The sequence below is a fragment of the Malurus melanocephalus genome, unplaced genomic scaffold (genome assembly GCF_030028575.1).
Source record: "Malurus melanocephalus ecotype Western Australia unplaced genomic scaffold, MMel_1.1 scaffold_579, whole genome shotgun sequence".
NCBI classification, from domain to species: domain Eukaryota; kingdom Metazoa; phylum Chordata; class Aves; order Passeriformes; family Maluridae; genus Malurus; species Malurus melanocephalus.
In genome coordinates this window covers 338,164-355,624 of record NW_026623811.1, presented here as the reverse complement: position 1 = coordinate 355,624, position 17,461 = coordinate 338,164, and the positions used below count along the sequence as shown (strand labels likewise).

Here is a 17,461-nt window from a genome sequence, read left to right as displayed (position 1 = left end):
TGGGAAGTTTTCTTCTGACTGTTCACCATTGTTGCCATCTGCTGACAGAAGTACTTGTATTTATTACTTGGGGCTGACACAGTAACAGAAAAAGGARTCCTCAGAGCACAGGCCACCTCATAACTTTTCGCCAGTTAATAGCACTTTCATTTAGCAAATAAAGGGAAGAAATACACACCATGCTCTGCTAGAAAGAAAGAAACATGACMAGACATACATGAGTATGTTTCATTATTCCAGCTTAAACAATGTCAAAACAGGCATTAAAGACAAAATCACTTTTTAAAATTTTCTCTTCCTAACTATATTTAGTACTCAGAGAAAGAAAAATACACCTACCTGTTGTCCATCTTGATAGTTGTCTATACTTAATGTCTGTGTTGCCATCATGGTTATTAAGACATTAATTGTGTCAAATCATCATAAGCGTGAACAAATGTTCTTTAAAGAGAAAAAAAATCAGCAGTTAAAAAAGTGTCCACTTAGAATCCAGTTCTAAAAGGTGAAGGTAAAAATTAAGAATTATACACACTCATTAGAGAGTTTATTGACAACAATGGCCACATGAATATTAGAACAGCCAAAAAATTCAGTTTGGAAATATCACAGGTTTTATCAACAAAAAGTTCATAGTATCTTTTTATATTTTAAAGTAAAATTTTTAATAAGAGGCTGAGGTCCTTTTACACTCACAAACTTCAAGTAAACTTTAGCATTTATTTCTGTACTACTTAACTGACATTCTAATGCAACACATGAAACCTAGAAACAGGCAGGTTTGTGTTTCTGAGTTTTGAAAAGGCTACCAACACACTGAGTATCACTGTAATTAAAATAAAAATAATAAAAACTGAGGAGCCAAATGCAAAGTGTTAAGGAATACCCTGTTCACTTATGAATGCGAATCCCATTATTCTGAAGTAGGGTCTGAAACTACTTTCAGATACCCAAGGCTCAAATAATTTCTGACACCAGGAATTTGCCATCCAAGCCATTTAACAAAGAGTGGAACAATATCTAACCACTTTTAAACAATTGGGCCTTCGTGATTATAAAGTTTCAAAAGTGACCTAGGAATTCAGAAGTCTCAATTTCAGAGACATTCAATACTTTGGGAAATATTAATTCCAATAAGATTTAAACACAATTAAATGCATCATGTTATTTCCTCTAGGCATTAACTGGAGTTTGGTGCCCAGATGAGTTAAACATTTTTAAGTTAAGACATCCAATAATTAAAAAAAATAGATTAGCAAAGCACCCCCACCAGATAGAGTGTACCCATCAAATTACTAATTCACATTTCATTTTCTTGTCAGAATTGCAGCCATTACAACTGAAATCACATAACTCATTACGCTATTACGAGTAACTATTATCACTGAAGTCAATTTTCCTTGACATGTAGGAGTCCTAATGTTTAGCTACTATTAAAAAATCYGTATTTAAAAAGAAGCTGGAGCTCATGTATTGAAAAAGATTACATTCAGGTAATGATTTCAGGTTTTCTGCTCTTTTCCACTTATGTCATTGTTGAAAAACTAAGTTCTAAAATTTTCACCCATTTAAAATCCAAAACAGATTTTTTTTTGTAATGTATTCAATCCCTACAAATTTTCAACTATTTTTAAGTCCTTCCCTTACCATTGCATACTACTACTGCCTATGACCAATTTTAAGAGCAATTTTTACATTTCTGGATATTTTCCCCTACAGATTATAATTGTCTCAAGTGAGTGTTTCATTTTGCAAACACAGGACAAATTTCAATCAGTTACACTTTGATAACAGTTTTAGGCACAGAGACAAATCAAACTCCTCAGCACAAACTTCAAGCCTTACTTTGCATCAAATTCTACTCAGTGTAATTTCTGAGTGCAATTTTTAAATTMATTTTTTAAACAGCTTCAAAGACCAGAGAAGTTCAGCTGGGTGATACAAGCATCTTCCTCTACAAACTACATTATATCACTTTTTACAGAACATCAGTATTCTTTCTTTGAAACTCCAAAAATGTTACTGATTTCTCCATCAAAACTAAAAATAAAACGGGAACAACATAAGTGCACTCACTGACAGAAGTACTTCAGATTCTAAAATTTTGTTTACACTTACTTAGTGTTAAAAGTTAAATCAGCATTTGCCACAATAAGTGATCCACCTCCAAATACTTTAAGGGAACACATTCTAAAACATTAGCCCTGTAAGCATTTGCCTGATGTTTAAACATTTATTTYCTTTCATAAATGGCAGCTGATGCCAGGGCAAGTGTCTGTCTGTATTGATGGAGTGAACAGGCACATAGAAAATKTTGCTTTTCTTCCTTCTCAAAAGACATACATTTAATTTATGACTGTGACATCCAAAAAATGGACCAGACTACCCTCAAAAGAAAAGCGGAACAGTTGAAATGATCAACAATGAAAGAGCAAACACTATTTAATGATTATTTTAAAGCCAAGCAAGCTCCACAGAAAACACTGCTAAAGAAATTATTTGGCTGTGGGAGAAAGATGAAATTCTTAGGCAAAAAAGAGAAAATAAAAAGTAAAACGGTCATACAAGAGGAAGAGTGTCTTAGAGTTCACAGGCATGTGAGATCGTATTAGTGGTATGAAGAAAAGCCTGGAGAGGGAAGCAACAAAGATAATACATGTAAACTGGTAAACACAATAGAACATGGAAAGAATTTYTGGGGAACAAGACAAGCTGGATCAACCCCTCCTTCCAGATTTCCATAAGGAAGAGACATCCCACATCTGGAAGGCCCTCGGGCCACACAAARGAAGAAAGGAGGTGCACAGCTTTGAGCTAGATCCATAATTTCATCTAGAAGGACTTTTGCCCTGTTTTCTCCCAGGGGAACATCTGAAAAGAATTCTACGTGGSTATATCCCTTATTTCCCACAAGAGCTTCCCCTCTGACTTATAATTACAGTAAAAAAAGATTAAGCYATTAGGCAAGATAGGAACTGATGAGATTTAGTGAAGACAACCACTGCAAATCAAGAAGAACAAATTGAGCTAATCACACACTTAAATTGAGGCAATTAACTGAGGAATTACTTCGGTTCRCTAAAAAGAAACATCTCCTCATTACTCAGCAGAGGCAAGAAACAAACTATGTTAAACTTTGAGGAAAGTAACAGAATAGGTATTTACAGATTTGGCTTTTATGACCTCATTTGGGATGCAGCAGCCAGGGCTCATCAGCAGGCACAGCCTGGGCAGATGCTCAGGCTGCAGACAGCGCTGGCGCTGCGATCGCTCCCAAATGTTTATCACTGTCACCCTGCCACAGCTAATGACTTCCACAGCTCCTCCACCGAGCTCCCACAACACGTGGATGCTTTCTGATCCTTCTTACATCAGGCTGGCCCAGGCCTCTCCCTGTTAAAGGTGGCCATGATGGAAAGCAGCTGACTTGCTCTGAAGCGGTTGCTGTGCACTCGAACAACCCCTGCTCTTGGCTGACCTACTCGTGTGGTAATTTCTGGCTCRTGTGTGTCGATTCTCAGCTCACAGCAGGGCCATCTCTAACCAGAACATTCTACCTCAGGACGCAGAATATTTGGAATCTGAGCTGAACCCAAGAATATATGACTTCTGGACATCTTAGCTTTCAAAATGCCAATTATTCTCTGTGAAAGAAAGGGAGAGTAGASGGAAAACAGTGTGTTTGTGTTATATTCAAAGACTTATAAATAACAAAAATAACCTGAGGGTGAGTCGGCCAGTCTGCTTCACTCAGACAGAACTAACTCTCATTCTATTTATTTTRAAAGCAAAGTGTGTGGAAAACCCAAGGAAGAACGTAAGGTCATGTAAGTGGAAGCTGATGCATGAACTGCAATCAGAAACACCACTGATACCTGTGGCGAAAAGCAATTCCTAAAAGCATTGTGGTCTGAAAAGCAGAGGGAAAAAAAGAAAGCATTTAATGAAATTAATTATGAAAGGAAAATGTAAAGCAGAAAGGAAACTAAATGAAGCGGGCAATCGTAATTACAAATGCGGAGACTTTGCGCAAGTTGAGCACAGAAGAGATTAAAGGGGAACTGAAACATACACACGAAGTGATCACTTAACATACATCACTCCTCACTTGTTCCACTTACTCCTTCACAATTAAGGGTACAGGGACCACCCAGAAACGTTAACAGAAGGTGCAAGTGAGSTGTTGGAGATCAGTGGTATCATTTTTAACATATACAAGCTACAACAGATGTTTGTAAGAGATATAAATAGTTATGCTTCAGGCTACAAACTAACCACCAACCCTCTTAGGATTGTGAAGGAACTACCCAACAGACTTGTTAACAAGTAATCATTCCTTCTAATTTTCCCTCGTACAAGTCTCTTTGAAGTCCTTCAGGGAGAAATGCATGACTGGCAGATTCGGCATGGCTCTSTGTTCATTCTTATTTAACTTCAGTCTTGGCACTTGCTATATAACATTTAGATCCTTACATTCACGGACCAAGTTAAAAGAAACAAAAATCAATTCTCTTTGACACATGAGAAGCATCTAGAACTGGCTTCCTTTTCAACATAACACATGATGATATTTATTTCCAGAGCATGCTGTTTTCTAAAGGAGATAAAATACTGTCTGTGAGAAAGTTGCTCACCCCTTTCCTTCAATGAGTTGAAGACAACATTATCTTGTTCCAGCAGAGAGATCCCACTGATGTACAACGTGGAAGACAGAAACCTAAAAATCAAAGAAATAGTCAGAAGAAAACAACACAATAGAACACACATTCTAACACTGAATATGATTAAAAAAAAAAAAAAGGGTTTTTTATGAGGCTTCCTCATCAAGTTTAAATGAACAGACAGGATTTTTTTTTGCAAGTTTTGCACATTTTTGCATTGTTAATAATCTCTAATCACACCCATTATCCCACGCTTGAACTTCTTATCCCATTATTTGATCTTTCTCTCATCTTATTCCATTCATTCTCCACATTCACCTTTGTCTTTGCTGACACCTCTAACAGAAGGCTCCATTTGGATAATAACTCACTCCTTGTTCAAATTCCATATTTTACTCTCTGGCTCTGTGTCTGACTGCTAAGACTAGACAAGACACATCCCAAAAATAAAACTATGGAATGCAAATAGGAATAACTCACCAGTGTTGTGAAAAYTGAGCATGAAATCAAGAAAGGTGAGAGATTCCTCCTCCCCCCAAATTAAAATCTCCTTCATAATAATTTGAATACAATCCATGGTAAAATCAAAGCATGATGCTAGAAATGGGCCATTGTTAGGATCCTGTGTTCTGTGACGACAGGTTCTGCTACAGGATTATCTGGCAATTCCAAAAAGCTTTCAAAAAATTACCACTTAAAATTACTTTAATTGCACTTAATAGCACCCATTTGATACATTGAAGCTATTTTTTAAAAGTAGTAAGGATTGTGAAAGCAAAGTAGCAAAGACTGTGAAAACACAACTGCTGAAAAGCATTAAAAAACCATCTCAGGGGAAGTTCCAGACACTAACGGTGCAGAGAGGCCACCCGAATTATATGATGGCTAAAACATACCGGAGATCTTGAATCAGATTATCTTTGTTTCTCACACCAAGTTCTCAATAAGAACTGGAGAGAAAGTAACTCCAACGTTTTTTAAAGCAAGATGAAATTGGTCTTTGGATTTGAGAATCAATATTTACACGTGTTGTCTCAAAAAGTGACGTTTTTCAAAGAAGTTTACAGAAAAACAAARTATGAAGGGCCACTCAATCTAGATATCATCTCTGGTTCATGAAACCCGCTTCTAAAAAGAGTAGGGAAAATACCTGAGGAGTTTTAAGGCAGTTTGAACTTCAGCCTTTGGTTAGAGATTGGACACTGGGCAAGAAGGAGTTCAGTTCCAAGTGATACACCTTGTCTTGAAGGCTCAAGGAGCAGAAGGCACATTAAAAATTCTTACCACTTTTTCCTAAACTATGAAAGATCTATGTCTTCACACAATGGGCTTCACTCATTTTTGCAGCTTCTTAATTCTGTTCTGAGGACAGTATAACCCTCCTATTCCCTTCTTCACACACTATGTATTTTGTATAATTTTGGTACTCATTCTCACTWCAATTTACTGGGCTACTTTCAAAGAAAAGATTTCTCACTATTCATAGCACCTTCAGAACAGAGGTCACTGCCAGATAAATTGGGATAGATAACTAGAAAAATTACCCATTCCTTGTCTCTGGTCAGASATAAAGAGGACTATTGCAAATCTGAAAATCCTGCTCCTCCATTCATAAACAACTRCAGACAAGAACCAATGGTGCTACTGCTGCCAGATCTGGTCGRTCAAAAATATTYCATGTATGAAGAAATAGCCCTTGCCTGCAAAGCCTTCAGCTGAAACTCTGGAAATAACAAGTTTCTGGACAGCTTATGAGATATCGAGGGCAGGAATAAAGAGGTGCTAAAGAAACACAGGGCCAAGTGAAAGRTGCTGCAGAGGGAAAAGTGTGGCTGGGAAGGAGCCAGAGGATATTGCAGTTTAATTGCCCTCTTCCAAGAGACACTGAACAACATTTAATACTGCTGTCTGCCTAAAACATATCAGACAAGAGAGATCTGAGCCTGAGATCTGAGCAGATTATGTCTTCTTGCACATCTTCATGACAAGAAGAGGGAGCAGATACACCTGTTAAAGGGTGGAGACAACACCAAGGCACTGTGGAGTCTTAACCTGGACTTGGTATTGCCAATCTGTATTTTCCTTCAACTCTTCTTGCAGACAAGCTTTAAAGTAATGCCACCATAATGAAAATACCTGATAACTATGAAACCAAAACAAAGGGCAACTTGCTTTGTCTCTTAGAAAGTGAATCACCACTGAGGTTTTTACTACAAAGTAAAATAGGAACTTGTTCATTCAAGTGTTGAAGAACCGTCTTTTGAGTCATTCTCTCATTTTGCATTTCAGYTTGTGTAGGAAGCAAAGGCCTGTGCATACACTCACATGTACAAATACGAGCAGACATTAAGATCAACCTATTTTCATAGATTCAAATAATAATAACAATAGTAATAATTGGTTCCACTAATGAAGCAGTAAGCGGAATACACATGGCATCCAGGATTCATTCCAYCTTTGCTGCAGTGGTTATCCATCTCCAGCAACCTGCCCGTGCAGAGTCGTTCAGCAAAATTAAGAAAAACAAATCAATACGAAGTTGATGCAGACAAGTTTATTAAATGAGAATGTTCTCCTCATTTAGCACCAAGGTGGTTTCCATTTCCTCCATCTCATGTACTTACAAAGCACAGTCATTATTTAGAATATTATACTTTTAAGAAAGACAATGTTCCTGTTCAGGAACATAATACCAGCCTCAGGGAGTTCCATCACACAGATACAGCCACTCAGTTACTACACAACAGCTATGCTGTCAATTGCCCTGGGAGTCAAGCCCTAAAAAGCCACAAAACCAATTTTTGGCTGCAGTAAAATGAGATTTATTTTGTGTCACTTTGTTGCCTTTATTGTTTAGTGATACAACAGCGTTATTTATATGTTAATCTTGAATATGAGATTACATTTAAAAAGARGGAATGCAAATTATACTTTAAGAAACTGAAAATTAAAAATAAATTAAAGAAACAAAACTGAAGTTGAATTTCTGCAGAAATTCAGGCTGCACTCCAAGCTACCATCAACCTTGTTTTGCATGTAGGATTTTCAACATAAATACTATGTAACAGTGACTTCATTCAGCAAGACCTCTCCAACGGGGTATCTACAGCTTTGTTGTCCCATTAATCTTTCATAGYATCCTCTCTTCACATCCCTCCATTTCAGATCTTAACAAGCCATACCRAGTATTCATATCACAGACCACCTCCCAAGCACACCAGGTATTGTCACACAGCATGACCAACAACAAACCTCCTCATTAAAAGATTTGTGTCCCTTTAGCAACTCACTCTTTGTTTAAACTCTGCTTTTGGTATGTTTGACCCTGTAAATCCTCCTGTATATAAGTACCAGAAAAAAATTATAAAAAAATGTGCCACTTTATAAGGTAAAATTGCATGTACAATTAACTGATAAAAAGGATATTAAGAATGCATAGATCATAAAAATTCCTCCAGAGAGAACAACACAAGTAAAATTGAGGGGATCTGGGTGTTCTGCACACATCCTTTGTGTGTAAACCAGCATATTTCTTGAGAAAAGTGCATAATCATGGTTCACAATCCTGATTCATGCCATCATCAGTTTGCCACAGTCCTTCTCAACAAGTACAAGAAAGATAGGGAATCCTACCCAATCCAGTCATAAAATGATGTCACCTCAATATGCCAGGCATCCCGCCCCCAGGTAGCTCTTGGAATTCAAGACAGAAATCCTCAGGTTGCTTTCCTACCTCCTGTGAAATGGAATCCTCATTCTTCTGAGCACGGAAAGATCCTCAGATTCAAGGAACTTCCTGCAGCATCTCAGTTTCTCCTACCCAATTCACACTGAAATTCAACCCTGCTTTATTAGYCCCATAAAGTAATAGTAAGGAATTTAGGGGACTAAACAGCAATTTTGGCAAGAGAAAAGCAAAWCTTGGGGGAAAGAAAACCTCCCTCTTTAATTGCTCCAAGACTCCAGAGGGATTAGGCTACAAGGGAGCAGAAGTATTTCCCATCACTCCCTCATCCACCACCAATATTCACATCGTAAATGAAGATTCCTTTTTTCCTGTATTATTGATGCTACAACCTGAAGGACTTTTTATGGTTCCAGCATAAAAACTGACTCTGAGACTCTTCACACACACATCACGAATCCTGACACATATTTCTTGTTACAAGACAGARAAGGATCTTCTTGTCCTCAGTTTTTACCCAATGTGCTGCCAGGAAGATTTTGGACCCAAAAATTAGGAAGACTGTGGTATCTGCCTTGCTGCTCTCATGGCAAAAGGGTGGCATTGGAAAGACTAAACACACCTTACATCCCAGAGGATGTGTATCAACACTTCCACAGCTGGAACTGATCCTGTACAACTTTCCCACCTAAGGATGTTTAATTACTTTTACAAACACAACTTCATTTAGTTAAGAAAAAAAAAAATCAATAAACAAGGAAAAGATGAGAACTCCATCACCCTCCCTGTTTCCCTGGCACTCCCCACATGGATAAACAGGATTGCCTGTGTCCTAGACACAACTCCATCCCTTTGTCACTGAAGCCTTTGGAACATCCATGCAAGCACGTCCAACATTTCTTATTTTTGGAGACACTCATAGAACCATCCCCTTCCAGGCAAATAAATCAAAGCTGCAGGAAATCCTATTTTAATCATGATTTGCATCAACACCCAATAAACTATGACTGAAATTAATCTTGTTTTGTGTTTATACTTTGTGGTTTCATAAAGAAGAYGCAGAATAACCACCAGTCTCTCTGCCTTTATTGCTATTGAATACTTTACAATGTGAGCAGTTTGTGTAAGCATGTGTTAYGTTTTCCAACATTTTTACTATAAAACCATAAAAGTTTCCAATTATTCCATGAAGGGCTGAATTCCTGATGATATTGAAGTACAGTTGAAGGGTGAAGAGGAGTTTTATTTAAATAATAACAGTATTTAAAATMCTTGAGATGTTTAATGAATAAGAAAATGCCCTCTACTCATTTTTGGCATTTAAACACTTCATCAAGATCRAGATGTTCCCTTATCARTTATTTCATTTTTATCTCTTTTATGATTTCTGGAGTAACAAACCCCTMAATGAATCAAGTATTAACTTGGACTAGCCAAAAACCCTGAAAGTAACACAAAATCCCGGTCCTGCAACTGTCAAACCCAGTTCCAATCCATCACTAACTTTCCCAGAATCTTCCCTGTTTTGACTCTAATATTTGGTCAAACCTGAACAACTAACTTCGTTTTGCTACTAAGTCTAGGCCCTAAAATGACCTGTTACTTTCTGTTCAAAATGATTAAATAAAAACCCTTCCTTTCCTGCTCCACTCTTGTTTCCCAGCTCTCCCAAACACCAGGCTCCATCCCTCCAGGAGTTCTGACTGCTGCCTAAGTGCTCTGGGGTAAAGAAAGACTATTTAGGATTAAACTTTCCCATCACCTACTGCTGTGAGCTGCATCGTGTTTAACTACTTGGTCCAAGTGGTGACTGCACAGTCAGGTGACATGAAAGGACCAACAGACAGGAAGACACTCATGTTACATGGAATATTCAGGTAATTAATAAATATTTGCCCAGAAACATATATAAGCGATGTTTTCCAAGAACTTAGGGTCTGTTGAAGTTTCTTGAGGAACAGTYGTGTTTTGTGTGAATGTTTATGCTCCCTTCTCTTCTGCCACACTAAATTCCATAGCTCAATTGGTGATATGTTCTTATTTAAGAACAATCCCCCTTTCCTTTAAATCAATGTATTTTTTCTTCATTTTCAAGATGCTGAGTCATTTTATTTTAAAGCTGCCAGAATAACCTTGCTCAAACATACTCATTATGACAAATTCCAGTACAACTAAGAAATAGGCCACTTGAAAACATCTCAAAATTATAATAAACAACCAGGTAATCTTACTCCTGGTATTTCTACTATCATAGTCTAGAACACATAATTAAGTGATCACACTGACCTAGAAGTTCTTTAGTTACAAAAACACAGAACTCAGCACACACGTTTTCATTCCCCTGTTCTCTAGGCATCTTAAACATGTACAAAGCTCCAATTTCTGTTCTCTAATTGCCTCTATTTCCTTAAAATATAAAAGGCTTGGACTCTATTTTTCAGTAAGTATGATGATATCCTTTTCCCTTTGCTTTGTTTGCTATGTAACTCATAAAAAGCCAAGCAGGATGTGAAGTATAGCCACATTTCCTAGCTTCTTCTGTCCTCAAGAAAAAAACACAAGCAATTCCAAAAGCTCACCAATAAAATAAAAATTGGAATTTGGAGGTTTAAAAGAAATGGATCCCTCTTTCAGTACACCAGAAATAAGCTGCCATATTCTACTTTTGTTTGCCTGAATTTCCCATCAGCTGCAGGGGACAGTTGCAGATCTCTYGGCACAGCAGGGTAAGGGACAGTCTGTGATTATCACTCTCAGCTCCCATTTTCAAAAATCACCTTTTGACTCTCTGTGTACTTAAGTTGCTCTCAGGTTTAATAGCAAATACCTCTTTTGTACACCTATGTACTAAAAAATGAGAACACCACGGCCTGGAGCAGCTGACAYATCAAACCCCAAACAATGTGTTCCTGTAAAGGATGAGAACCAACCATGCGAGAACAAGATCTAAACTTTATTTCCCCTTCTAACACCAACTTTTGTCTCTCAGTGCCATATGTGACCTTTTGTCTCCTCACTGCTGGCAGGGAAACCAAGTTACTGCCCCTCRCCAACTCCATAAAAACATGTCACAGCTCCATAACAACAAAATTGGCACTTTAGATCTGTGGTGCCATTTTTTTATTTTCTACTCCACCCCCAGTTCCACCTGATGAATCCTGTGTTCCACAGCTCTACCATGAAATTACCTCAGTAAACAAAGTGAAGAACCTGCTAAAAGTGTGAATACTTCAGTGTTCAGTTACCTTGGGGAGATCTATAATGGCATGGGTAAAAGATTTCGGTAACATCTGGCACCAAGTAAACAAATGAAAGAACTCCATCAGCAGCTTTTTCTCCTTGCTCTTGGAACCCTCTTGCTTAGAAGAGCAGTAAGTTGTTTTACATTTTGTACAGCACTGAGCTGTGGCAAAATAAACCCCTCTGAGACCTCTYATTTTTAAATCTCAGACTCTTTGAACAAGTGAGACTAAAGTAACCTGCTGCTGCTGCATGAGAAGTATCATTTGCAAAATTTTTAATTTCACACAAAAAAAATTGAATTTGGTCCTACTTACATCAAAATAAAAATATTAATCTGTTTTACTGTACGCTTTCACATATGTGCCAGTTTTGCAGAGGCRACATTTGGCTCCCAGACCACGACATAATATTCTGAAATACAATTTGAACTGCTTCATTCAGAACATGGCCATTAGAACAGGCAGTTCCACTGCCAGTGGTGGCTCTGTGGATCATTCACCCTCAGCCACTAGTACAGGGCTTAATATCACCAAAGTTACTCTTTTCCAGGAAATTGAACTGCTCCTGAACACTCCTAAACTTGCTGTGGTAACAATCAGAATTATTAGGGCTTTATGTATTTACAGCACGGGGAAAGGCATGAGAAAAATACAGTTGAAAAGCAAAATTCTGAAGAAGAAAGTGCAGCTTCTAGAAAACATACCCATTTCATAAGACTAAAGTACTTTAAATAAATTTAGATTGGTCTTTCATTCATTCTAAACTCCTTTCAGTCCTAATCATAGAAGACTGCAAGGTTTTAGCTTTAAAATGTTATTTTTATTTAACCCTAGTATTTAAAATTGTATTGAGATTAAGAGTATGAATCAAGCTGTAAATTACTTAATATCAGATTGASTTTTTACATGCCAAAGTGAAATTTCCAAATGCAAAATAAAATCCCCACCAACTCTAACAACAATGTACTCAAAATGTGAAGAATTCTTGGGTTTTCTATCAGCACATGGGAAATGGTAACAAGAAAATTTTCAGCCCTACAAAACACAAAAGCACAGATTAAAAAATAAAAAAAAAAGCATGGCTCAAACCCACTGAGGATATCAATGAGAAATTATGTGAACCACCAAAATCCCAGTGCAGCGTAACAGCCTCTCATTTTTACTCTGTGATTGAAGAACACTGAGCTCCGCTTTTCACCACTTAACTGGAGATTATGAAAAGAAAACACAGTGAAATCTACACTGAAGTTTTCCTGTGGATACTTTAATTATGAGATGACAAGAAAGTATGTCAAGCAGTGACAGTCAAGAGTAAAAATACACTGTACAGTTCATAAAGTAAATTAAAGACAGAACATACATGAAAAAATAATTAGAAATATTTGGAACAGATTATGTGAAATGTTTTGGGCTTTTTYCCTCAAAAATTTATGAAAACTTGAATGATTCTGTATGTGGCTACACACAAACTCTGAAAAGGAAAATCTGCAAATTCACTTGACGGAAAATGTACTCAAAATGCATTTGCTGTTGCTCGATACTGTAGCAATGTCATTGCCTGGAAATACATGTAAAGATGGATTTCTGATACAATCACAACAATTTGTTTCGTGCCTCAGTGTAATCCATAAAATTCACACAGGCAGCTAACAGAACTAAAACCAGGACTCCATCCAGCTGCAGAAGCCATCTCACTTCAACCACACATACAAATATAGCTAAAGGGATATAACCCCATAGCACAGGCAGACCATAAACAGATTATATCCCATAGAGGACAGGGAACAACCTCTGAGTGTATTCACACCACGGAGAACAGCAAGATGTGTGGATATCCTGAGCCATAGTTGTTACAGTTCTCCTCATCAAACAATCTACACTGGTGAAATTTTAGGCAAAAGCACACTCGAGAATAAAATCAAGAACTATATGTGCATGTTATTTTAATTTTGTTTTTGTATTTTTAAAAACTAAGAAAGGATTTTTTAGTGAAAAAAAAATAAATGAGACATTTAGCACACTTTGAAAGTGACCTACACTCTCTTGCTATCCTCCACAGGATCTTGGCCCAAGTGTTTTCCAGCATCCAGAACATAATGCCCATGTTCACTGTTCCTGTCATCTGTTTAATGGAATGCACACAACATATTCCACAGAGGGGTAAGGACAAAAATGAATCTTGCCTGGGCAGCTCTTAAGGGCATGAGGAAAAAAAAAAGGCCAACAAATCAGCAATTAATTCACTTTTAAGAGTTTCATTGGCGATATTAAATTATTTACTGTGAAACTGGTGAGGCACTGGAACAAATTGCCCAGAAAAACTGTGGATGACCCACCTCTGGAAGTGTCTAAGGCCGGGTCAGACRTGGTTTGGAGCAACCTGGGATAGTGGAAGGCATCTCTGCACATGGCCCAGTGGAACAAGTKGATCTTTAACGTCCCTTCCAACCCAAATCATTCTGGGACTCTCCCTCCCTCAACCACACTAGTAATTTCCTTAGACAAAACTGCAAAAAGGGACCAAAAACTGCAACAGCAGATGATCCAAAAAAAAAAAAAAACATACTGTGACCTGTCTCTGAAATTACACTATATATCACAATTCAAAACTACAGAAAATATTTAATACATTATTTAAAAATAGCAATAAGCTATTCAGTGAATTATTACACAAACGTTTTAACTACTTATATTGTGATATTGTTAATTGACAGATTCCGGTGCGGTGGGAATGAGGGAAAGCCATGGACTGCTCCACGGAGACCTCGGACATGTGGCTCATTGAGGCAATACTTGGGGATGAAACCAGCGCTTGATTTATTATTGTTTACACACATCCCCGGCAGAGCCTCTGGGCAGTGTCAAGTCTCAGCTCCTAATTGCGGCCGCGTAAACACCCGGGAACCCTCGGCCTGGCTGTCGGGAAGGTGTCTGCTCACAAGCGAGCCGGGAGACCACGGGGTCACACCGAAAAGATTAAAACGAGGGAGGAAACCCCAACCGGCTCTGCGCACGCTGCCCCGACCGGGCTGYGCTTTCTATGAACGGAGGAGGCGAGGGGAGCATCCCCAAACCGGGGACAGCGGCCGGGGGACAACGCCGCATCSCCTTCCCGCTGTCCCCCCGGGGCAGGGCAGGTGTGCAGGAGAGGGATCACAGGAGGCAGAGCGGGATGCAGCTGCCGCGGCGGTCCGAGCCCGGCTCCGGCGCTGGGGCCCGCGGCGGCGAGGGGCGGCGGCGGCGGTGGAGCTCCCGGAGCGCCCCCCGTTTCCCCCCCGCCTCCGCGGAACGGCCAGCACGGCGCTGCCCCTTTAAGCATCGCGTCGCCTCCTCTCCCTCGCTCCCCCCCCATCCCATCGCCCTCATCTCCTTCCTCCTCCTCCTCCTCTTCCTCCTCCTCCGCGCGGACCCGCGCGCGCTCCCGCGTCCCCTCCCCGCGCGCGCCCCCGCCGGGACACAACGGGCGCACGGCGGCCGTTCCAGAACCTTCCTCGCTTCGCTCCCCCCCCCCCCCCCCCCCCCCCCACCCCTCCCCGCTTTTCCCCTCCTTCCCCTCCCCGCGCCCGCCACCGCCCCTTAAACCCCCCGGTCCGTGCGAGCGGCGGCGGAGAGCGGGTGCCCCTTTCTCCCCTCGCCGCCGCCGCCCCGCTCGCCCCTTCCCCAGCCGCTCTGCCGCTTCCCCGGTGCGGCCGTGCCCGGGCGGCGGGCGCGCCGTGATGGACGGCGGGGCTGGAGCGGGGTTTGAGTGACAGCGCTTACCTCGGGTGCCAATCTTCGTCACACTGACAAGCGGCTGCAGCAATCGGGACCCGCACCGCCGCCGCGCGCGTCACCGCGCGCCGCCGCGCCCGGCCAATCAGCGCCCGCGCCGCCCCCGACGCCACGGCGCGCCTCATCAATATTCATCGTCTGGAGGCGGGGCTTGGGCGCACCGCCCCTCCGCATTGGCGCCGCCCGGCTCGCCCTCATGAATATGGAAAAAAGGCGGGGAAACTCGGGAGGGTGAGGCCACGCCTCTCGCYGTGTGTGAGGCGGGGGGGTGAAACCACTGCTGGGGGTGGGGGAGGAGGGAGCTACCAAGTGGCTCCGCCATGAGGGGAGAGAGGTGGCCGCTATGGCGGGCTGCCGCTGGGCTGCCTCGGGCAGCGCTCGCCGCTCCCCCTGGGGACGCTTCAGGCAGCGGCTCCCCGGGCTTCRGCAGTCCCTTGCCTCGGTTTTTGGGGCTGTGAATGACCGCGCCTTGTGGRGTGCCCCCGGGAGCCGCCTGGGGCGGGCGGGGGTCGCCCGGGGAGTCCCAAATGTGGGAGCCACGGTGGAGGCTCCCCACAGGCCGTCCCAGCAGCTTCTCCTCCGTCCTGAGTGGGGTGAAACTGCGCGGCTGACCCTTGTGACCCTTCCAGTCCCAAACCTGCGGTCCCCTCTTCTCCCAAAACCCCCAAACTGGGATCTGAGTGAGGGCGGACCCTGCGCTATCCCTCAGGATCCTCCCTATGGATCCAGTCTTGTTCGGGTCCTGCCGTGCCCTGAAATAAAAATGCTGATCACACATGGGTTTTTGTTCTGAAACTCCACTTGGGAGGAACCAGCACTATCACAGCTCTTTCCCCCATGAATTACCACTGTTAAATATTGCCCCTTTTCCCAAAAGATTCCTGTAAAGGGGCAGGAGAGTGTCAGGAATGTGGTTTCAGACAGGTGGYCCTGTGGCTTGGCCGTTTTGCTGTTGGGATATTTTAAAAGTGTCTCTGCTGTGCAAAAGGCTGGAATGTCTTTGACTCACCCATGTCACAGATGATCTGTCCTCTCCACCTTGTTCCTCATTCTCAAGACTTCTGAACGATCATCCCCGCAACTCCTCGCTGCCTTTGAGAGCAGGGGTTTGCAAGGGGAGGAAGAAGCTGACACACAGAGAACAAATCTCATTTTAGGGAGCTCAGTTTAAACCCAAAGCAGGTTTACTYTCAGGTCTTGTAGTCGCTCTGCAAAGCAGCCCTTGGGAATCTCCTTGATTATCCTGTACCCAGTAAACTGGGAATACCCTGCATTTTTTCATGGTCTGTGCCACCCTTCCAGTAGCAAGTCAGCTATTTTCTTTTTTTTTTTTCTTTGTTTTTTTTTTATATAACACTTCCCTGGGCCAGGCCACTTTAAAAAGATCTGGCTCATAGTTTGGCAATAGAAACAGCTACTTAAATGTTCCTGCAGACCAGGTCTGCCCTCAATCCTCTGCACGTCACTGTTGTGTCAAGACCCTGCTCAGCCAACACAGTTGCTTCAGGAATCTGGTCACCCTGTGCACACTGCCACCATTTGTCCACTGACAAAACAGTTGCTCCATCCCCTCTCCAGACCGCTTGGAGCCTTCACAGGAGTTCCTTTTCCAGCCATTTCTCCCTGCACAGTCAGAGCCACAGGGACATCGGGCTTGTGACCAAGCAAAGAGGGTGGGAGTGGAACTGAGMTGTGCTAATCTAGAGCACTCAGTGTTAATGGGAATGATTTATTTTTAAAAGATTAGGGAAAAAAAAAAAAAAAACAACCAACTCTTAGCTTGTCTCATTCACAAGAGCATCTTTCTCTGTTTCCGCTCCTGTGTCGTGTAACAACACCTCTCATACAGTTCCTGTGGCCAGGTTGGCTGCTTCTACCACAAGTTTCAGCCCTCATTATCCCTGACACATTCATTAGTGACACATTCACTAAACAGTGCTTAAAATTAACTGGTTCCCATGCCCAGACCTGCCTCTTCTTCAATTTGATTCTCCCTGCAACCCCTTTGTTCTCCTTCTGCCTCGCCTGCACTTCTTTGGATAGGAGTTCACTGATTTCTTCTGAGAACGCACAGATTAAATTAAATCTAATTTAGTTTCTGTTTA

General features: G+C 41.4%; 1 protein-coding gene across 1 annotated transcript in view; it reads right to left on the bottom strand.

Annotated features, from left to right (window-relative positions):
- The window catches only part of PKNOX1 (PBX/knotted 1 homeobox 1), a 37,362-nt gene extending 21,937 nt beyond the window's left edge, over nucleotides 1–15,425 (bottom strand). Inside the window, exons 1-3 of the mRNA XM_057382684.1 lie at nucleotides 15,345–15,425; nucleotides 4,632–4,714; nucleotides 340–441 (exon numbers count right to left, since the gene is read on the bottom strand). Coding sequence (XP_057238667.1) covers nucleotides 340–390 — 51 coding nt within the window. The 5' untranslated portion in view covers nucleotides 391–441; nucleotides 4,632–4,714; nucleotides 15,345–15,425. The remainder of the gene's footprint in view (nucleotides 1–339; nucleotides 442–4,631; nucleotides 4,715–15,344) is intronic.
- Nucleotides 15,426–17,461: the final 2,036 nt, after the last annotated feature.